General features: G+C 45.5%; 1 protein-coding gene across 1 annotated transcript in view; it reads right to left on the bottom strand.

The window, feature by feature from the left end:
• GPC1 (glypican 1) overlaps positions 1-6,944 on the bottom strand; it is a 218,398-nt gene extending 211,454 nt beyond the window's left edge. Inside the window, exon 1 of the mRNA XM_063338939.1 lies at positions 6,274-6,944. Coding sequence (XP_063195009.1) covers positions 6,274-6,430 — 157 coding nt within the window. The 5' untranslated portion in view covers positions 6,431-6,944. The remainder of the gene's footprint in view (positions 1-6,273) is intronic.
• Between the last annotated feature and the right edge of the window lie 17,137 nt (positions 6,945-24,081).

Here is a 24,081-nt window from a genome sequence, read left to right as displayed (position 1 = left end):
GAGCCGAACCCTGCCATCACCGGCGGCAGCAGCGCAACACACCGAGTGTGAGGAGCCATGCGCTGCCGGCCAGAGACACCCTGCCGTCTCAGGACGGGACTCCTCACTGAAGGCAACTCTCGCTGGGGCTTTTTTGCTTCTCTGAGCTGAAGCAACACATACACATACCATCTTGGAAGCTGCTTGCTGATTCCCCGTTTGCGGGAAAGCAAGGAATCACGTTTAGAGGTAACAAGTGCCTGGTTACAGAAGTTAGGCAGAGCCGGCAGGGCCAACTGTAGCCAGAGCAGCATGCTGTCTTGACGCTACTCCCTCCATAAGGCTACCTGCCTGCTAGAACAAAAGCACCTCATGGGACAAAGAAATAAACCCAATATATAGAAATACGTTGCTTTCAGCTGAGGCCAGAGCAGCAAACAGAAATTAAAGCTGTTTTCCCCAAGGAAGCCTGCAGATTTCCACAGAATTGGGATGTCTATTTCCTTGTTTTTCCCCTGAAATTCCCAGGCAGTATTTCCAGCTGAACACTACAAGCAGATACAGAAGTTGTTCCTGCGCCAATGACACCTGCCAATGCCATCCCATCTCCCCTGACTCTTCACTTTCACCATCCCACAAAACGAGTGGCAGGAACACAGGGTGCCGGAGCTGCTGCAGACAGCAAGGTGGGGGTCACTGCTCAGACCAACAGCTCTCCCAGGCTGCAGCCAGCCTCTTACCCTGCCTTCACCTTCCATACCGCACCTAATGCAATTTGATGCTGCAACAAAAAATAGATGATCGTGACCACCCCCCCTCCCCAGTCCGATGGGCAGCGGTGGTGGGGTGCAGAGCCCGTGCTCAGCTGCTGCTGCTCCACGGCCTCTGCTTTTGGTTGTTGTTGTTGTGACCTGCGAGGAAAATAAAAGCTCTTGCTCTAAATGCACATTTTTGATAATGAAGTTAGCAGCTCCCTCCCCACCTTTGGTTAAGTCAAAACACACTTAGTTATTGAAATTACCCAGAGGAATATATCTATCCGGTCCCCTCAATGTGAGACAATTGTACTGAACGCAATAGAACATTAAACCAACCGTTTCACAGTCCCTGCCAAAAGCCTCACATCTCCTATCAAACCCATCTGGCGTATCCAGAGGCTGAGTGACATGTGTTCTTAAACAAAGCAGGGCACTTACAGGGCAAGAACAAAAAAAAAACAAAAAAAAAAAAAAAAAAAAAAGAGAGATGAGGTGAGCTCTGTGGTCTCACACAGTGGGGGTGGTGGGTGTCTCCAACTATACATGCATGCCATTTTTTTTTTGGAAAAGAAAATATCAGGCTTTTGCTTCATCAACAAAAGACGTTGTTGAAATAGTTTTGTCAGACACAGCTGATAAGGATAATTATGTGATGAGAGCTTAGTCATCCATATCACGGTGACAGAAAGGCAGAGTCTCTTAAAAATAAATGTCAACGCCACAAAACTCTAAAGAATATCGAAGTACAAAGCTTTCCAGATTCGGGAGATGGCTCAGGTAAGCAGTGGGTGTGCGAAGGCACAGGCTCTCCGGATCGGTTCCGAAAGTAACCGCTAGAGGGAGCCCATTTTTCTCCAGAAATCTCATTTTCCTACTAGTTTTGCCTGCACGCGTTCTGCAGTCACAAATTAACAAAACAATCACAAAGTGTAAAATATGCAAATTTCTGTGTATATTTTAAGTTAAACAGAAACGGAGATACACAGTTCAGGCATGGCCTCCTCTAACATTCGCACCAATATACTTGCCAGATGGAGGAAAAGGCGCAATTCCCTGTGTTTCGCCTCATCAGAAGTAGCACTCTAAACCAAGCAGGCTACAAAGGCCATGCCAATTTGCTCCTAAAAAATTCATTAGCATCAATGGGTCGATATTGCATTCGGGAGTTCACCATATAGCAGCTAAACTTGAGAAATCCCACCTCCTTGAGTAACTACAAACCAAATACAACCACGACCTCAAAAAGTGCTGGAACAGCAGAGTGTCCCCTTTTCAATTAACTGGTAAAGACCATTCCTTGGGAATGGAGGAGCCCCAGATTTTATTTTTCATACCACAGATGCAGGTTTGCCCATCTTTGCATTTATGTCTTTTGTACTGCAACTGCCAGAAGTCAAAATGCCCTCCAGTATTGGGTTTTATTATCCTCTTCATACTCAGAGCCTCCTCAAGCCCCATCCTGCAGCCAGACCTGTTCTCAACTTAAGTAACACCCCTCCAAATGGCTCTAGCACCTACACTTGACAATGTTTTCATTACAAACCAAACTATGCAGCCTAAAAGGACCAAAAGATTAAAAAAACCATTGTTCTGACTCCTTTCAGCAAAGGAAGCAGGGAACCATGCATGTGAGATACACGACCGGATGGGCAGCAATATGGCCTGGCAAAGTCCAGATGGCTTTATTCTGTGCCCTCCTCTTCTTCCGCTGCGTTACACCCATCGCCCGTGTCAACAAGCTCAACCTAGCAGCAAGCCAAGTCTATGAAGGATTAATCTCAGGGATAAACAAACCAAAGCAAAAGCCTAGGCCAAACATTGAGCAAGGGCCAAGCACACCCATGCCCAATCACAATTCTCATGTCTTCTCCAGTCCATGAGAACACTATCTCTGCTCAAGACACTGGGGAGCAGTCACCCATCCAACATCGGTAATCCTAAGGCACTCCATCAAGTCAGTAGAGAAAGCCAGATATCCTCCCCAAAACGCAATATTTTCTGCTGTAGGCTTGCTCTCTTCCACCACAAACCACACTGCGAGCCCAAGATGACCGGTCCTTAGCACCGGCACTAGGAAGTACACCTAGAGCAGGGCACCTCTCTCCCTCCGTCACCAGAGCAGGGGACCCATGATGGGGTGATGGTGTCTGGGTAGCAAGAATGTAGGAAAGTAGGAACTGAGGCTTGCTACCTCCAGACGACTCAAGGAGAAACAGAAGAACTGGAAGCTCTCCAACTGTTTGTTCATCCATATTTTGTAGCAATCCCAGAAAGGGGGTGTGGGTCAATCAGCCAGTCAGTGGGAACTCTCTCCAACACATAGGAAAACTTTGCTCAGGTTAGTACGTCTTATGGAAGCAAGTGTCATAACTTTCCCAAAGTCAAGGAGTAGAGAGCATTTCCCCCAGCCTTTAGAAACTTTCTTCTGGGCAGATCTTCACCCGAGACTCTGGGTGCTTGTCTGTCTGTCAGGATTACTAATACGAGCAGACGCTTCTTTCGTGTTTGGGAGTTTTGCCATTGACTTCAAAGCAGTGAGATATAACACCTTGCGTATTCCCTAAACACACTTAATAACAGTACCTGACACATTTAAAGTGCTTAGACATGTTAAAGGCATTGTACAACATTAGCAAAAAACCAGGAACCCCTGTCTAGGTGGTTCATGAGAAATCTGGTAAGCCAAGAGTCTATCCCTGAATCAGATGCTTATCTATTAGCCAGCTAATAACTGTGCGACTGCTTCTCTAACTGATCTATTCAGTCATAAGCAGGCACTACCTTCTGCTGAGCTGTGGAGACTTCATATTACTCATAATCCTCTTAAATCACAACAAAGAATACAGATTAGAAGGTGTAAAGCATGCAATAAGTGTTCTAAAACCAACATAAACAGAGCCATCTCAGCCTGAGTCAGAGCCTGCACCATGGGAGCTTGCTAAACTCCTTTTCAAGTCAAGTTCTGGGGGTGCGAGCAGCCTGTGGTTTGGCTCCTGGTGCCGGGCTGGTGTGATGGCAACACACACCAAGCAGTGCCTGGAGCCAGTTCAAAGCAGACGGGAGCACGGCAGCACCACTTCGGGGACAAGGCTGTGGGGCTAAGAAAGGAGTTTTCCCCTTTGCTTCAGGCCAAGCAATAGAAAGAGAAGGAACAGCAAGATCCCCTTGGAGAGGGAGAATGTGAAGGGCTTTTGCCTCCAGCGGGCTTGGAAGTAAGACAAAAACATGGTTCTTGGGTTGCTCTTGAACCTCTCTGACAACATGGAGAAGACCACCATCAGGAAACCTCAGCCCAGGAGCCACCACTGAACCATCTTCATGGGCACTTCCTACCTTAGCCAAAAGTTGCCATGGTATGTTGATGTGTATGCATTTACAGGTGTCAATCAGGTGTAACCTGACAAGGCTCCATACAGATTACAACCCCCGTGGCCAGCAAGCTGAAGAAATGCTGTTGAAACCGATCTTAAGTGATGACTGAGTACTTCAACAAAACGTGGACTTACAAACTGCACGATCGTATACTTACTACATATGGGGATACTGCAGGAGGGTCTCCAGACTCTTCTTTTTGGAGACAACGAAACTGGCATCAACTTCTACACTAACCTGCACAACTGCTAAAAAGCATACACGATACGCGACACTATACTTCCATTAGGAACATTTCCGAGGTTAGTATTAATGGATATCAATGTTTTAACTGTACTGGGTAAGTATTACAGCAATAGAAAAGGGCATTCCTGAATATGTATCAGTCAGAAGGTATGCATGATAATTACCACTGAAAATCATTAAGTCCGTTAGCTGTTTTAAATACCGGGGTAACAATATCAGCAGCAAGTTTAGGTGTGGAACCTTCCCTCAAGCACTTCTTCATATTACTTTCCATGCGGTATTCCTCAAGTTTTTATAGCATTTATCTATAGAGTTTCCCTGTTTACAGTAACAGCCAGAGATACCCAGTTTGATACTATAACTTTAACTACTGTTGCTTAAGACTGCCAGCGTACACGCTCGTGGCAACAAACAGCAGGAAAGAAAACTCCTGGTTCCTAGAAATCTGCGTGTCCTCTCTCGCTTTCTGAACCTCAACAATTTGTAGGCGCAAGATGTTTTACTCACTGCTAACCTGGGATACGCGACACTTGTAACCACAATTCATGCTCTCCCGAACGACTGCCCCTGTAGTACTATCCCTGCGCACAATGCTGTAGCCATCTCCACGAGTATTTGTAAACATTCGGTCTTCCAAGAACTTTCCACTTGAAATATGACTGCTAATGCATTCACATTTGCAATAATTAGATGCAAATTTATAAAAAGCCACTTTCTTGCTCAACTGAGTTACTCTTCTATTAATAGTGATGTTCAAATGATTTTGAAATTCCCACTGCTTAACTTTAAGGACCGCTCACTTTATTTTGGAAATTTACTCTTGGTTGCAACTTGACAAAGCAAGTATTAATTTGTTCACATTTATGAGACATTTATAAGGTTCAGCCTTTTCCATTCGCAGGTCACATAATGAATTGGTTTCCCTAGAAAACTCCACAATGAAATATTCAACATAAGGCATTCTGTAGCTTAGATGTGAACTACAAACTGCAATTTTACTGGGATGTCCCTGTAGGTTGGCTTTGGCACGTACGCCTGCATGTTTTATGCTTTGTCTGAAGGAGGGAGCTCCTGCAAGTGAGGAGAAAGCTCTCAGATATGGGTCATAAGTTGGTGTATCAAAACTTAGACAAGAATTAAAAAAATGATACAATACTTCATCAGACTTCCCCCAAGCTTTCAGGAAAAAAGGAAAAAAAAAAAAAACAAACACCCAAGCAACCCAGCATAAACCAGACCTTGAATATTCTTTGGTATTTCAGTGTTTTTTCTGCAAGGAGAAGGAAATCAACCAAGATTTGTCCAAAAACAGAATGAAGGCAAGAGGACAGACTGTGATGTAGGTTGCTCAGATTTCCTCTACGCTTTCCACACTTGACACAGGGTCATTTTACTCCTGCTTAATTTTTAACAACTGACAAATGCCATTTACCAGTTTATTTCCCATCCAGAAGAAGATTAAGAAAACACAATTTTTCTGTCTCGTAACCTTGTGGCATTTTCCATCTCCGCCACCAAAAACCATTACAGTCCAATTATCCCGATTTCTGAACCCAAACCCCAAGACCGTTTCGATTGCGCTCAGAACAGAAGAAACGAGACAATGAGAAAAAGGAAGCAAGCCACCACCGAACACTTGGTGCGATCACCCCCTCTCTCCCAGCTCCGTTCGCATCGCCACCGCTGGAGAGAGACCCCTTCCCGCCTGGGCACCGGCTACGAGGGGGGCTGCAAGGGGAAAGGGGCGCCCGGCCCTCGGGGAAGCCTCTGGGGTCCGACTTCTCGCCGCCCACGACCCGAGACGCAACTCCAGCGGCGAGTGGTGGGCGCGCCCCCGAGCCCGGGGCACCCCCAGACCGGGGGGCACCGCGCTTTCTGCCGCCCCCCGCCCCCCTCCACCGCGCTCCGCGGGACTCACCGGAGATCTCGGCCTGGGGCACGCCGCTGAGGCTGAAGCCCTTGGCCCCATACAGCTGCCGGACCTCGGCGCAGCTCCTCGCCTTGCTGCCGCTGTCACCGCGACCCGGGGCGGAGGCGACACACAGCAGCCAAAATCCCCACGGGAAGAAACGCATCCTTCTCCGCTGGCCCCGCCACCTGCCGTGCGAAGGGCAAAGCCAAGGTCCCGCGGCGGGGAGGCGGCCGGGGTCCCCCCGGGGGCGGCGCGGCGTCCGGCTCCGGGGCGCGGCCCCCACTTCCCCGGGCAGCCCCGGCGGGACGGCGCGGAGCGGGCGAGGGCGGCGGGCCGGGAGGGATCCCCCGGGTCTCAGGCGCTGCCCACGGGGAAGGCACCGGGGAAGTTCAATCCGGACGCCGCCGCGGCTGGGCGGAGGGGGCAGAAATCCAAGTTTGGCCGGGCCGCTTTCGAGCCCCGGAGCGTGACCGCGTAGAGAGGGCTTTTGTTCTTAGCGCGGCTGCATCCCCGGGCGGTCCCGCCGCGATGCTGCCGGCTGCGGCGCCGCCGGGGCGGGGGCAGCGGGGCCGGGCTGGGCTCGGCGGGTCGGTCGGTCCGCGGGTCGGTCGGTCGGTCGGTCGGTCCGCCGGCACCGCTCCACCTGCGCGCCGAGCCGGGCGGCGGGGGAGGCTCCCGAGCGAGGCAGGGCTTCCCCCGCCGGACGTGGCATCACGCCGCCCGGCGCCAATCCCGGGCAGGGCGCAGCCCCCCGCCCCGGGGCCCGGCTCCGCCCCCGCCACCGCCCCGGCCCCGCCGCACACCCAGCCGGCATCCCTGCGGGGAGCGCTCCGGCCCGGCCCAGCCAGCATCGCCCCCGAGAGCAACCGGAGGGGCGAGGGGCATCGCCACCTCCCCCCGCTGCGACGGGAGGTCCCGGCGGCGGCGGGGACGGACAGTCCCATCCCGGGCAGGTTTCGAAGCGGCCGGGGTCGCACGCCCGTCCTTCGGGAAGGACATAGGGGAAAACGGGCGTTAAAGCCAGCGTTGGAGGTCCGGGTGCTTAACCCGAACACCCCGAGCTTCTCCAAATTTGGTGGGGAAACAACCGCATAGAAGACTTAACTTATAAAACACTTAGCCAGAGCATCTTAACTGAGAGCCTGGGAACCCCAGCGAGGTGCTGTGGAGGCTAAAAGTGCCCCTTTAAGAGGAGACGTGGGAAGAGAGGTGATTTTCATTCTCAGCTCTGGAGTTTAGTTCCTACAGCAGCCTGCCAGCTCCTGGAACCGGTGCTCTGCAGCTCTGCCAGCCGTGTTTTACGCTGCTTCCCACCTGTGTGTCACGGTAATGCCCGTGTGTTTCCCCCACAATGAGCTCTCAGGCTTCTGGCCAGTATCTAACACCTTTCACAACAGATAGAGGACCCAAAGATCGCTCCTTCGAGTCTTCTGAGAGCAGTTGTTTTCTATGGAAAAAGTAGAGGGAATCTCCTGTGCCTCAGCTGAAGCACTTGTGTGAGCTTACACCTTGCTAGCCATCAGAAATTCCACACAGAAACACCACCCACAATGGTCCCCCCCAAAACCCCAGCAAAATTTACCAGAGATTGTACCTTTTGGACTAGGGAGTCACTCAGACATGCAAAAATACATGAGAAAGTCAGGTCATTCATCTTGCTGCTTCAGAACTGCTTATTCTCCTCAGGAATGAATAAGGGAGAAGAGACAGCAGAGTAAGAGCCCCAGGGAGGGGAAGGATGGCAGTGGGGAAGAAGTTGTTGCTTTCTTATGAAAATTGCCTAATGATTTCCTATGAAATCTTCCTAATTAAATTCATCTGTGATGTACGACAGAGCAGATTAAGAGGATCTGACTGCAAAGACACGGAGAATTTTGTAATGAAGATCAGGGCTAAGGTGACACACGGTTGTCACCAAAAGTTACAATATAGTCAGATACACCCCATACACCCCAAATCTTAATTCTTTTACAGATGACACTATGCCTTTTGGTCTCTTGCTGCATCTCTCAGTGATGCAGACTTTAGAAACCCGAAGCTTACAGAGTCCCAAAAACTTGGTATACCTCAGTTGGAGCTTGCTTTGCAGGCTTTCTGGAGCATGGAAATGGGTCTTTTTCCTGGAAATAATGTGGGGAAAAAATCTGCCACAGATGATGTAACATCTGACCTACCCTGTTTTCAAATGGGATCTCTTTTGTAAATGCAAGAGTACCACGCAAACAGAACAGGTTACCAAGTACATTATGTGGCACAAGATTATTTCAGCCCTTACTCCTGAGTATTTATTCTAATTTTATAGCCATAACCCTTCCAATAACAGCACCCGAGGAATCCATACATATATTGCCAGGGCTACAGGAACACCGGGACCTTGTTTCCTCCTCCTGGAAAATCAAAGAGGGAAAATCAAATACTTACAGACACACAGTTAACAATGCTCTCACTTGGGTCCGTTGAGGGGAATAAACTCCAGGAATGCGAACTCCAAAGAGACAAAGTACTTTAGATAGAGAAGAAAGGCAGAGTCATAAACCTCTTATCTGGTCTGGCTGCTATGGAATGACTCTGGATGACACAGGGGACCAAAGTAGTACCTAATTTTCTCTTTTCCTTCTCAAAGCCTGGGGTTGGATACTTGCCACCGTTGTATATTGAGGGCTTTGCTTCCAGCTCTGCCTGCAGCGACCTTGGGGAAGCTCTCTGTGAGCTACGGCTGCACCCCAAGGTTGCAGCATGAAGCCCTCTGCAATCACACAGCTGCTGCAGCGCGCTGAAATACTAACTGCTGACAGGGAAAGAAAGAACTGGGACTGAAACCCTTGGGTTCTGGCCTTGGAATCATCCCCTGAGCTATAGGTCATTTCACAGACCAAAGTATTTCCCTTCTTCACATACATCTCACTTCCCCAAGCTGGGTGACAACAGTGCCTGCGGCAGGGACTAAAGTCATGTCATTCCTGATAAAATCCTGAGAGAGCGCAGCACACGCTCTGCTTATTCACATGCACTCTGCTATTCCCATGGAGAAACACTGGGATACCAACTGCCAGCACAGACCCCTCCGCTTGCTCCCAAGCCCATTTCAGGCACTAGAACTGAAATACAAGCTCTGCCACCACACCTCCCATCATCATCAGGTCACTTAACGTCCTACATAGGCATAAGAGTGCTTCTTATCCAACCACCTGCCTGCGAGATGCTCACATACTATCATAATGAGAAGCTTTTAAGCAGACAAATTAAAAATAAGCCCGAGCTGACATAATAAGCTCTTCAACAGAGAAGCTATCTGCAAGTCTACACAGGATCCAATCCTGAACAAACAAAGCTTAAATTATGAGGCACATCTGTTTGTTTTGCTGTTAAGTTTGTATGCACATGCAGGATTTGGGCTGGGTACATTTTAAGCAAATGGAAATAAACATCTCCAAAGTGTCATGATGAAAACGTATTGTTGGCATCCATTATAAACTCAATGTCTTCTGTGTGTATTTGAGGACCAGATCCACTTTCTGAACACTCGCAGTTAAAACCATGGAGCTTGGCAAAAAGTGAACAAAACATTGTCCAACAATGGGCTGAAAGAGCTAGAACTGGGGAAGATAAGAAAAAGTATGGTAAAACACAAAGATGAGTAGACAAAATGCAGAGGAAGGGAAAAGCACACAGCCAGCCAGCAAGATAGTCAGAGGAAGACAGAAAATCCATCCTGCTGTGGAGATCACCTCTTGACAGTCCCGACAAAAAGCACTGCCCACAGAAAAGCTGACCCAAGCATTATGAAGAAGCAAGAATGATGAAGAGGAGCCAAATCATCTGGCACAAGTGGGGAAAGCTACCCTGTAAGAAAAAAAAAAAGTAGTAAATAGAGACTTTGTACAACCACAATTTTCACAGGGATGTCTTGTTTCTCTAGCACTCTCCCAAAGTTTCGCAATGCAGTGGCCATGCCTCTCTTTTTCCGTATTGATGCAAATCAAGAATTGTACAGGCAGCAACACAATTACACCCACCAGACCTCCAGCTGGTTCCAAAATGGACCTATGCTGAGTTACAGCAAAACCGGAGCAGGAGAAACCCCGCATAACCTTATCAAATTGCATTGTATCTTTGATGCCACATAAAAGACTAGAGCATTCCCACTTGAATTCAGTGGCGTTTCTACCTTTTTCACTATGCATCAAGTATCGAGCTCACACAGAATGGGGAGTGGGGAGGGAAAGGAGATGGCCAAAGCCTAAGAGGGCTCCAACTTCCTCCCTCTCACCAATGTCGCGTAATGAAACCCTTGGCACCTTTCCCTTAGCCAGTTTTACACTGCTTTTGATTCTGTGGAAACATCAGAAAAACAGCACCTTTGGATTAAAAATCTTCATCAAAGGAGGAGTATCTCAGTACCTTTTCTGCCCGTTTCTTTTAATCTCCACTATATCTGTCTCCTACAGGTTTCACCAAAGCTCTCCCTCTTCTCCCTGCCCCCCAACATTGGCTGGTGTTCAGCAGAAGCTGGACGTGTGTTTTGCCGAATCAAATCTAATTAAGTTATTCAGAGGATTTACTAGATTACACCTTGCTATCTACAGCTGCTTACTTCTCCAGTGGATCTTCCTTCGTTAGAAATCCAGCAGCTCCTCCTCCCCTCTGTGCACATTGCTCCCTGGAGCTTTTTTGACATGCGCAGGAAGCATGTGCCTGGTTGTTTCGGTCACCAAAAATATCAGATCCGTACCTTTGAATTGCTGGGACATCTACGTACAACAAATCCAGCTTGAACCCAATTGACTTTGTAAGAAGCCATTTGCCTTACAGAAACGCTAAGGCTCATTGGGATTTGTGCGTCCAGATTAATTAATCAAGAATATTGTTTAATAGGTGTACAGAGTTGGGGGATCCTTCCCGGGTCTCGAGAGAGCAAAATTCATCCCACAGCAAGGACGATCACAGTTGTGGCTGCTGAGGAAAACAGGAGGGGGGCTGCACTGAGGACAAGTGCAGCAGTGTGCGCCAAGGCTTGGCCAACCTATTTTTCGACCCTTCAGCGGAACAGAACAGTTCCCTTTAAATGCAATGCTTAATTCCCCCCGTGTGGGGTTGGTAGTCTGCGGAGGCAGATTATGAACAACTAAGTAATTTCAGGTGGAGAATCTGGCTAACGCGGGCAATTGCCACTCTGTGCTGTTATTTTGAATTGAACAACCCCAATTTTACAGCAGCGACTTGAAGGAATGTATTGCTTTAATGACCTCTTACAAATGACTCCACCCTGCACGACTGTACTTGTGTTATACATGAGTCAGAGATTTCCCAGTAGAAAGAAGTCTTAAAGGCCAAAAAAATAAATAAATGCCATAAACTCATTAGAGAAACTACTGCTAATTGGGTCTGCCCCAGGAAGTACATTTCATCCTATCTGGACACGACTTTCAATAAAGCTTTTCCCACTCCCAGCTCCTCAAAACATACGCAACAGTGAACAGAGAATAGAGACATGGCACCAAATCTGGTTTATGCTTGATAAGCAGAGCTTAGCTCGATAGCATGAAATGGCTCAAAATTGCCCCCCATATTACTAGGTTAGAAATCTGTCATTTCAGCATGCCACTACAGGATATGTAGAAGATTTCTCCCACTTCCTGCAAAAGTCACAATCAGATGACTTCCTCTTATCATTCAAGAGGTTATATCCAGAAGTTGACTGTTTTTGAAAGGGATTTTTTAGGTATAAATCTCCCCTTGTTCTCACTGTCATCAGTTTCTGGGCATTGGCTTAAGAAAAATGCCCGTAGGAACATACTCTGTTCCTATGAACGCTAGCCTGCATTCCTGAGCATTGGTCCAAGGCACGTGGAAGGGGGAAAGACATCTCATAGACTTCTGTGAGAAAAAAATCCTTACAGCCATGAAAAAAGAAACATGTGGAGTCGCAATACAGGCATCTGGCAATGCTAATGGAACTTCTCAGCTGACACTACCCTCAGCTGTTGCTACATTAAACACTACAGACTAAAGCACTTAGATGAATTAATACAATTATCTTGCGTTCTGCTCAAGTGTTTATTTTTCCCCTCACATCCAGTTAAGGTACAACATAACCTGTTTTCCTAGAGAAACTGACTGTGAGGAAAACACTGACAACATTGTACTGAAAAGCACCGAACACCTTCAGTTGTGAGCAGAGGCTCCCGCGCTCCGGGCTTCGTCTGTGCTAATAGACACAGTGCTTAGAGATATGGTTTAGTGATGGTTTTTGTCAGAGTTAGGTTGATGGTTGGACTAGATGATCTGAAAGGTCCCTTCCAACCTAGGCAATTCTACGATTCTGTAAAGCAAATAGCCGGTGCTAAGGGGGTGGCAGCCAGAGGCGCAGGTAAACTAGGGTTAAACATGAGCTGGCTGGCAGGAGAGCCAACAGCAAATCTGCCTTTCACACAGAGGAGAAAACCTGACTTTGAGTCGGGAAATGCGCCCTTCCCATGCCTTTTTTTCTGCATTGTTAGTAAGGTAATTACTAGGTGACACACATATTTTGATGTGTGCCAGCTTCACTTCTGCTGTAACTGTACACACGAGTAGAGTTACAGCTGGAATGGATTTGGGCCAGCATGTTTTTCATTTTAAGATCTGTGCATTTTGCAACACAAAGGCAGCGTGTGAATCCGCTATGGCTACACAGATTTAAAGGTGACCAAGCCCTCAGAAGATAGTGTGATGCCAGTGAAGATACACCAGTATAATCCAACATCCTCCCATAACGTTAAGTCTCTCTGGGTACTGTTGCTTTGGTCAGAACCACATAAACATCCAGTGTTGGATTTTTCAAGCCACCAGACAATGCAAACCCATCTTCTTAAGATTAAAAATAGAGCTCTTAATCTGATTGCACTTCCTCAACCCGCTAGAAACCAGAGAGCATGAATACAAGGAGATGCAGAGACACTGGGTGTTAGAAACGATACAACTCACCAGGAGACTTAGCTCTTTCTTAAAGGGTTTTCTGTTTGTTGGTTGGTTTTTACAGTGCTAGTTTTGAGCATAGCCTTGAAAATAAATTGTTTGTACTAGCTATGTATTTTTACATCACATATATAGTTTTGCCTTAGGCAGGACTTTTCTTCTGTGGCTAAAGGCACAGAGCTTAGTTCCTTTGTAGCAGATTGTAGCAGATGCCAGGGACGTTGCTTTTTAAAGCATTTGAAATAGAAGTTGGTGGACTGGGGGACCCCGGATCCCACTTTCAAATCTTCCTTGCTGCCTTACAAAAGCTAAGCAGTTAGGTGCAATGACTCACTCACACTGACATTTTTGGGAGAGAATGATGCCTTTTATAATAACATTGATATTCTCCCATTGATGTCTCAACACTGGCTAATTTAGAAAAGAAACATGTAGTGCAAGGTTGAAAGGTCACAGGCCAGCCAAAGAACTCATGAGATCATGGGACCATGAAAGAGGCTCCGGCTTTAAAATAAAATAGCCTCTTTTCTTTTTGTTTCTTTTTTTTTTTTTTTTTTTTAAGGAACAGACAAACTTTTCTGAAAGGCCAGGAATTTAATCTGAACTCTTCTTTCACATACTGTACAAATAAAAACTACGCTGCAGGACTACTTGGGGGGGGGGTCAGTAGGGTTTATCTCCAGAGGTCACTTTAATCTATATTGAGTAGTGAAAGAGAGGGAGAAGGAAGGACACGCATTTACTTTTAGAAAGCTGCCAGACCTCTTTAAGCTCTGATGTTGCCATTGTCAAGCCAACACCATTCTTCAGTTATTCTGCCCATAGTTTGCAATGCCTCGGCAGTCTAGTGAGTGTGAAATTAAATTATGAAATATTGGATTATTTGTGGCTGTTGTGTTCTGCTCTGTCCACACTGTTCTTTTGCATTTCCTAGTCTCCTGATTTTACCCTGTCAGAGCTAAAGATTAAAAAAAAAACTTACAATAAAATAAATTTACCTCTATGGCATTCTCTAGACTGATGCTTGCACCCTCAACAGATTTTAACACAGATTTAGTTTTGAGACTAAAATCAGGGCCAGATTTTCTGGCTTTGAGTCCTTTCAATGACTGCTAAACTACAAAATATATATTTTTTTTCCTGAAAAGAGGACTCTATTAGTTTCTTCCCAATATTAGGTGTATATAAAAATAATTAGTCTGGTAGAGACTATCTTTCGGATTCCAAATGAAACAGAGCATCCTTTCCTTTATAAAGGAACCCGAAAACGTTAATGTCAGATTTAGAAATGGATTTGCTAAAACACAAGAGGCCTAATGTGCCGTGTTCCCTCTTCTCTCCAGTGCAGCAGCAGCAAACAAAAATTATTTGTTGATGCAATATATATATAAAGCGTATATCTTTAGGACGAGAATTTGTTATTAAACCAAAGCAATTAGGCACCGAGTGCCTTCATAACTATAGCTGCTCAAACTGAAAAAGATAAAGTGGTTTCCTAATGGAACATGCAATTGATAAGAGAAGAAATTATTCTTTCATAGCTCACGTCTTCAGAATTTAAGAAAATAAAGACTAGCTCCTACAATGAAGCGCTGTACTTTAGCCTCCCCATCCTCCCAGATTTTCATAGTAAAATGCTTCATTTGTGTGCTTTCTCAGCTCTTGTTTTCCTCATGTTAGTAAGGTTCATAAACTCTAAGGTAACCAAGAATAAGGCACCTGTAAAGCTTACTGACCAGAGAGAAGAATTTACTTTTGGGGCATATTCAAAAACACTATTAGAAATTGCATGCATTTGCTTACCCAAGTGAGGACTTGCGTATCCATAGAGTTCTCTGCTGAGAAAGAGGCTGATCCAGGGTCAGAGGAGAGAGTTATTTGCAATCTCTGCCTGCCTGTCCTTCCTAGCTCCAGCCTGATGGAAACTGGAGTCTCTCTCCTGACTCTCTTGACATGCAAACACACAATCATCTCAGTTGAGAAGCTCATAAAGTATTTGCCTGTAAAAAATTGTAACCTGTGAAATCCTGGTACAGGTCAACCCCAGTAGGCACATAAGCACCACACTGCTGCAAAACCAGTTCACAGCCATAAGTGCTCACTCTTTTTCCAGGAAGAATGCTGTAATCGATTTCTTTGAAAGTCAGAATAGAGTTCAGGGCTCTTTTAGCATGTCCTTCTCACAGTGCCCCCCCATATTTCAGGGTTATTTCAGTTAGTTACTTACATGAAAAGTTTGGCAAAAAAATTAACCCCAAGCCATTTCAGTCCATGCAGCATCCATTACGAAAATAATTCTAAAAGATCTCCATTTTCACTCTTACGGTCCTCCACTACGTGAATCAGCATGCTGATGACCCTGCAGTGAGCCTGTGAGTCCTCATACGTGCTATGGGCTCTATTAGTGAGTCTGGGTCACTAACATCTATGTTACTAGCATCAGCCTGATAGCTCAAGTTCAATGACAAAAGCTTGAGCTTGTATCAGAATTTAGAGTTGTTCACTTAACAGCAGCTGTTGCTCTCATGCCCTCAAGGCAGACAAAAGTTGACCCATCTATGGCTGCCATTGGCTTGATGGGTCACAAGGTAAAAACACGGTGCAGCATGTCCACAATGGCCTTCTTGGGTGTCAAAGCCCAGCAGTGCCTGTAAGTCCCTATAAATTATACCAATATACTATCTAACCTTCTTATGTAGGCTTAGACAATTTCCTCCCTCCTACCATCACTCATTTTCCACAACTCACAAATGTCTCTCGCACACAAACAAGAAAAATGAGCTGGCAAACACCCTGCCCATAACTCAATTTTAAGGCAGAGAAACACAATTTTCCCCAAATCTTTCCTTCCTAATGTTTTGTGAAATGAACTGTTCAAAACTATCTATTGAGAAGGAGCTGAAAAATCCTTCCTTCCAAAAGGCAGCGTAATAAATGTACTCTTTGCTCTTCAAGAGATGCAGCACAGCCCACACGAGAAAGTCCTCTTTTTCTCCATTTATGGGTTTTGATTAAGCGTTCTGCTCATATGAATTTGGAAGTTTTGATGTCATCCTTTTAAGTGTTGCTTTTGTATATGAAAAGCAAAATTGGAGATAGCCAAATGCAGAGAAAAACTGCAAAATTATCTTTGTTAGCTCAGTAGGGATGGCTGGAATCTCTTTCCTCAAACTCCCCTTAACATCAGTGGGAATTTTACATAGCTATTAAATTCCTTGGCTGGAGAGATCCTCAGGCACAGACTGCTGGAAGCTCAGAGGGTGTCGGTGTGTAAGCACCACTATAGGATTTTCCCTAGAAATCCGCTAGTGGCCATTGTCAGAGACAGCCCTTTGGTCTGACCCATTCTCACGAACACTTAACAGAGTCTCCATGTTCTAATCTGGTTATCTGAAACCGTGTCAAGTTACAGTTACTTAAACAACAGCATTAAGAACTCAGGTGACTCCCAGTGAGGCTCTTTGTGCACTTAGGTGCCTGGGCAGCAGCCCATTGGTTTCCCGGGATGAAGCAGCTTAGCTCCAAGGGAGCTCGTGTGTGTGGGGTGGGGATGCTGAGGACAGGCTTCTACCTCTTTGTCAGGTCCTGCAGTGGGCAAGGAGCCTCCTGTGAATGCCTGGGCAGCCTCAGCTCTCATGGCAGTCCAGAGGAGAGAAATGTGCTTGTGTGATGTTTAGGAATACATTTGGGGCAGTAATGGATACAAAAAAACCCCTTTGAGGTACCTTAATGTCTTTGGTGTGGTTCCCCTTCCCAAATTGACATTTGTATGACATACATATAACGATGCTAGCAAAGAACACAAGTTACATATAGCCAAGGAAGTTCATAAGAACACTTAATTCAGCCATCACAATGGTGCCCCTTAGTACGTCTGTGCAAACCCTCCAATAATATTGTATATTATGTTTTTCTTCTCCCATACTCCACGAATCTCCCTGCTTTCCCTGCCTGCTGGTTTTGTTCTTTACTCAGCTAGAGGGGCTGCTGTTAGGGTGCTCTTTCTCCTGTTTGGGCAGATTGCTTTGCCTTTCTAAAGCTCCTCCTGATCCTGCCAGCCCAGGGAGCACGAGGCTCAGCAGAGGAACTGAAGTCAAAACTTCCTAACAGCAATCACAAAACCCGAGGTGGATGAGCTTTCACTTGCCTTATTTTGTATTCACTCAGCAGTGACCCACAGCCACGAAGAGGTTTTGTTTGTGTGCAATAATCAAGCAAGTCAGGAACTCACCTCAGAACTTGCTATGCAGGGCGGCTTGTAGCCATAGCTCTGACTCCGTGATTCATCAATTCATTTGATTGATAGGGTTAATACAAGGTCTTAAGAGCCCTCCTGAGAATCAAATGAAAAGAAAATAAATCCAGATACGAAGGTGCCCTATATCTTTCTAAAGCTTCTTTTAGTTGGGAACTAAGCTCATCTACTTTTAATTTCATATAATGAGAAAGTACGGACTTACCTGAGTAAGAACACGGCAAATATTAATTAAGTACTAGAAAGTAAAAAGAATAACAACAGCTACCAGGGAGGATGAGTCTGAGAGTTTGGGCTTAGACTGTATGAGGCTGAAAAAATAATATTAAAAAGAAAGCATGGAAATTAAAAGCAGTACTTGTTAATTAGAGAATATTGAAAGCAGCAGGACAATGAGAAATGTCCACTTTTCACCTGTGACAACGGAGACAACTCCTTCCTATAACTAAATCTCTGGTCTTTCTCTACATGGTCCTGTTAGAGTGGGGTACTAACAACATCACTACGTTAGATCCCTTACTTTATCATGTGCAAGCATTGGATTGTGCCCTAACGGACTGAGGGCTCTCCCCAAAGGCATGTGGTGGTTTTAAACCGACCTCACGGAGCTGAAATACCCATTTGTAAGAAACTCTCTCATAGAAAAAGTTGAAGTTCTATCATTATTGTTGCTAGACCGGCAGAATTTCAGTGGGGACACCTGACTGACTGACTGGATCTGTGGCTTCCTCTCCAGCTGAGCTAAAGCAGTTAAAGGCAACCGAGGATCTGCATCACGTTTCTGGTTCCAGGCAGAAACCTATTTGATTAGGAGGACGGAGACAAACAAACTATAAATAAAACTGCATAAGGGCTTTACAAATCAGTGTTTTAAAAACTTAACTTTTCATCAAACTGTCTGCTGCTCTGCTCTCTGTGATGCCACTTTATCTCAGCAGAGACACAGGCAGCCTGTATTCTTTTAACCTCAGCAGCCTGTCACTGGTCTTTTATATAGCAGCTGTCTCATAGCTACCACTAGATTTCAATTAAATCAGGCTATATTTAGGGTGAAAACAGGGCTATTTTAAACTGCCATACCTGCCAACTTTTATTCACTCTCAGCAGCAGTGATTTTATTTGATGTTCCTGGTTTTAAGCTGTGCCATCCATAAAATCGAAAAGATACCAGAAACTGATGTATTTTACATTCACATCACCAAAAATCTATCATTAAAAGCAGCACTTCTCCAGAGAAGAAGATGCTTAAAGATGATAAATAATAAAATGCTCTCTACTCCTAGCCAGAGTTGTTAGCATAGACTTGCCATCGTGGGCCAATACAAATGATTCTCCGGTGCCAAGGAGAATTAAACTCAATCCATTTTTCACTGGTCACAGAGGTCTGTCGCTAACACTGTTAGTGCGTCCATGGAAAGAAATGGCACGTGGGATGCCAGTGTAACACTTTCATGTTGTCCTACACAATGTGCTTGTCTTAGGGACAGATTTGGAGTAAAATAGTTACGTCTCCTCGCATTTTCACTTCAGAGGGTCATCCCTTTCCTCCTTCTCTATCAATATTGCAGCATTCATATTTCATCAGCAGATAACGCACGAAAGCCCCACTAACGGACTGACTGTAACCCCCTTTCCCCTCCGTTACGGTGGGGCACACTTTCCAAAATACTGTAATGCTCAGCCTGTGGTCAGCGTGGTCCACTAACTGTCATAAAAATTCCATTATATGTGCAGGCATATGTAAATGCATGCACGCACACACGCTGTGACACTAACGTGGCATTAAAAGCTGTTCTAAAATGTGTGAAAACTCCGTATTTTTACATAATGCAATTACCCGCATGAAAACAGTGGTGCACATTTTTACGTGAACAAGAAAGAAAATCTTCTTTGAGTCATCTAAAATTTAATAGGCTCTGAACACAGCTAAAGCAAAAGATAACTCTCTCATGCAAAAGCCTGCTCATAAACAGTCTATAATTACACTTGCTGCCTTTTGGTAGAAGGCATGGACTTTATTAAGTGCAAGAGCTGGTTTTCTGCAAGAAAGCTTATTGGAGAGCGAACTAAAACAAGCACGATCACATTCTGACATGCATAAAATGCTGATTGTCTCACTTGCCTTATATGCCAAGTGCTTACTCTTGCAAGGTATTTGGAGCTGTCAACGCCAGCTGAACTCAGCGAGACAGAGAGGTGCTCAGCACATCTTAAAAAACCCTTGGCATCGGGAGCAGGCCTCAGATACACGCGATGTTTGCCAATAAAACATACCATGGGAGCGATGGCAATTACAGAGCAACTATTTGTGCGAGCATTACTGGAACTCCGTATCATGCTTCAGCAAAAGGACACTGGCAAGACAGGGTGGGGGGGGCGGCGTTGCAAAAGAGCTTCAGCCGTGGCTCAAAGACTGCAAGCCTACCCGACACCAAGAGACTAAATAAAGCGTACCTATTTGGCTCATTACCTGCAAAATACAACAGGAAAACAACGCCGTTTAAAGGGTCAGAGACACTCAAAAACCAGAATGCCAGAATGGTTACACCTACAACCTCTGCAATATGTTCTGCCATAGCCTTCAGGTACGGGTGTTTGGGTGTACTAATCATCAGCTTCAGCTGGGGCATAAAATGGACAGTGCATACGCGCCGGGTGGTTATTCGATGTTTTGTTTTAACCTCACTCTCCCAGCAAGGCCTTGTTTGGTGTACCTCAACCAAGCCCAGCTTTGAAGGCAGAACAATTAATTTTTTTTTTATTTTTTTTTTTAAATGGCAAGATGGTATCAGAGCACTTCAAAACATCACAGAATTTATTTCCACAACAAAGATACACCTTTCCAAATGCTCATCAAGGCGGCTTTTTTTTTTTTTTAAACCATTAAAAACAAACAAACCAACCAAAAGATGTGCTTCCCTCTGCTTATTCTTGCACATGACTGAATCATTTTGGCTGAAACTTACCAAACAAAACAAACAAACAAAAAAAGCCTTAAGCAGTCATTTAGCTCAGAAAATAACCCTGACCAGAAAATCAACCTAACTGGTACCAGTTTGGCAAAATGGTAAGCAATTGGAAAGAAAAGAATGCTACAGTGAGAAGCATCAGGCAACCATCATATATCCCCCAAGACTGTTAAAGAACACGTTTAGTGCTAAGTGTGTATAAGTATGTATTTCTCAAAGCAAAGATTCTCATTACCTGGGAGATAAAGGTATAACAAAACCCTTTTAATGGGAGCCACTCAGATGAGAGGAGATACTTCTTTTTTTAACCCCCAGGGAAGTCGATATGAGAGCAGCCCATTCAGGGATGTGTTATAATTTCCGGTTCTTGATGTCTTAAAATCCCTAGCAGACATACACCTAAAAATACATGGGTTCTAACAGATGCTGGGAGATCAATGCCAGAACCTTCCAGTGCAGTGGCCAGGGCTGTGTAGGATGGTGGGCTACAGAATCCCTTCTGCCCCCAAATGCTACGCTTTCCACAGTGAATGCACTGAATAACCACTGCTGTTTTTTCAAGTGGATGAGATTTTTTTTCTGAAACGTGTGGCTACTCCTTTTTGAGTAGTCAGAGATCTTCTAACTTTTTTCCCCATTTAATATGTACAGCAAACCTCTCCTTTTATTAGGAGCGATGCCATAACAGCAGCTGATCCACACAAGAAGCGGCGGCAGCAGAACATTGCTTACTGAGTTTTCAGAACAGTTGTAGTGAGTATGAGCTTAGTATGTGCTTAAACTATGCCCTCAAAACTCACTCCCCGCTTCCCAAAATTTTGCCGGTGTCTCTGGAATCACAGGCAGACACACAACAGTTATTCTGCAAAACCTCATGGCTTCCCACAGCTCCTGCTCTAATATTAACCAGCACAGCTGACTGAAAACTTGTAATCTGTTTTTCAGTTCGATTACCATCATTTCTGCTTCTTCCAGTTTCCTTTTGCTGGAGTTCCTCACTCCACTCAGCACTTGTCAGGCCACACCTGGAATCCTGTGTTTGGCTTTGGTCCTCACTATACAAAATAGATGTGGACAGGCTGCAGAAGGTCCAGAGAAGGGCCACCAAAATGATCAAAGGACTGGGAAGCCTGCCGTATGAGGAAAGGCTGAGAGAACTGGGTTTGTTCAGCCTTGAGAAAAGGAGGCTGAGGGGAGACCTTACCACCATATTCCAGTTTTTAAAGAGTGGAGACAAAGAAGATGGAGACTCCCTTTTAACAAGGAGTCACATGGAAAACATGAGGGAGAATGGGTACAGGTTACTCCCGGGGACATTCCAATTGGACACAAGAGGAATGTTTTTCTCAATGAGGACAATCAGCCGTTGGACTGATCTCCCCAGGGAAGCGGCAGATTCCCCAATATTGGACATTTTAAAGATTCAGCTGGACATCTTGTCTAGACTGTGCTTTTGCCAAGAAAGGTTGGACCAGACGATCCTTGAGGTCCCTTCCAAACTGGTATTCTATGATTCTATGAGTTTAGGACCACCTCTGATCTTTTACCTTTGGCAATATTCACAGATTCTTCACCTTTTGCTATAATTTAGAACCATTCCTGATGTCTCAGAGCTTGTGCAGTTTTTAACTGCACGTCTAAAATATATCTCTAATTCCTTGGGTTTTCAGTGCTCTTGAGCTCCAAGGCCTTCATGTTTCTCCAACCACTCCTTCTCAATTTATTCCGCCTCTGATCCCCATGTGCTGGTTGCCAATTTTTCCCCTTGCTCCTTATTGTGAAGCTGACAAGGAGCACAGCAAAACTGATACGGCGAGACACAGAGATCCTGCAGAAATGGCTAAAAATTGACAAGTGATGGCAGAACAAGTGGCAGTGACCAGGTTTTGACCCTGAGATCTGATTTCACATTTAATGTTCCTTGAGATGATGTAGGAATAAACAGATATTTTGATTTTACTCCTTTTTGTGATCTCTGTTGTAGAAATATGACTAGTTTAGACCCGTTGCTCAGAGCAATCTCAGTTTTGCTGGGATTATTTGATAGACCCTAGGTTCACTCTTATTTCCTAGAGCCAGAACAACAGATATATGGGGGTGGGACTTTCAGGAAGGCTGGTGGGCCTGAGAAAATCTGACTTGATGTAATGGTAATGAGGGACCAGGCAGAGACAGAAGATCAGTTTTGCTGGCCCACTGGAGGCTCATTAGCGTGCTGGGAACAGTTTGAGGCTTTGGCCCCATCATCTCACTGGGCTGCCAGAGCGACAGGGCTGTGGGGCTTGTTGGGGCAGCTCCCCAGGTGCAGAGGAATCTGACTGGAGAAGCAGCTCAAAGCCCAGGCTCCTTGTGCTCTACCTGCCTGGGGACACCTGGAAAAATGCAGAGAGAACACCTATTTTTGTCACTGTTTATAAATTGGAGCCACCCACTGTAAGCGCTGTCTTTATTCTTCCCTAGCCCGGCCCAACACATAACATTTCCACAGCAGTCTGACCTTAAATCTCAATTCACTCCCAAATCCCAAGGGAGAGCAAGCTCTGTGAGGACTCCAGGAGATGGGTCATGAAATTAGCATTTTTGTCTCATTAGCTTTTGAAAGCAGCAGTTACAGCACAAGGGACTTGGCCCGGTGATGTACCTACATATGCACAGCATGCTTCTACTAAATCCATTAGAGCACCGCATCTGCCTAGAGTACATTTTTCTGGCCGGAACCCATAACATTAATTTCTGCTGTGTCCTAAATCCAAAATCTGATTTTACACGTATTGTTCTGGGAGATGCTGCATGAGTAAAGGGATATGTCATTCTCATTCCTTTGCAGATGGAGCCATTCCAGGTTCCACCCCAGTGCTGCAGGACCCACAGGCGAGTTTGGGGATGACATGGGGACTGAGGGGACAGCAGAAGCCCAAGAGCACTGGTAGGACTAAGGATGGACAGACAGTGAGACAAAAGGAATAGATGACAACAGCAGTAGTTTTGGGGTGAGGAAGATGAATGGGGGTGGTACCTAGAAGGCTACAGTAATGAACACCAGCACTGAGAAGTTTGATTGTTACCACACCGAGTTGCACACACACATATATGCGCGCGTTCAGAAGCCTCTTCTTAGCCATGTCTGCACTTATTTTCATAAACAGCATAAATGGATGTGGAGAGCAATGCAAAGAGATAATACTCCAACCTGTGCTTGCATTAGGGCTAAAAGTTTAAGCACAAGCTCCCAAAACAAATGTCCAGTTTATAAAAGTCTTTCATCTGGATGTTAATTTGGCAATAACCGCTACAGAGAAAAGAGATTTTGTGTGAGCTTGTAAAGCTATCAGCGCCTCTGCTAACCGGTATGAATGGCAGCATGCGGCAATTGGACTCACCGAGTACACGTAAATATTGCGGATCCATTTGTTGCTGTTGTCGTGGTGTATTGAACTTGCTTAACTCTTCCGTCCACCCTTATTTTGCACTGAGATCACTCCCTCCAGGTTCTCCATGCATACCTGCAACACCAGAAGCAAGGCTGACAGCTAATGTCCCTACTGTAGGCCCTGCTTTCCACAGAAGGTCGGGGCAGATGAGGTACCTTCCGACCGAGTCTTTCTATGATTGTGTAAGAGAAGTTTAAGTTAT

The sequence above is a fragment of the Chroicocephalus ridibundus genome, chromosome 6 (assembly GCF_963924245.1).
Source record: "Chroicocephalus ridibundus chromosome 6, bChrRid1.1, whole genome shotgun sequence".
Classification (NCBI taxonomy): domain Eukaryota; kingdom Metazoa; phylum Chordata; class Aves; order Charadriiformes; family Laridae; genus Chroicocephalus; species Chroicocephalus ridibundus.
Note: the sequence above shows the minus strand (reverse complement) of the source record. Positions and strands in the feature narration are given on the sequence as shown.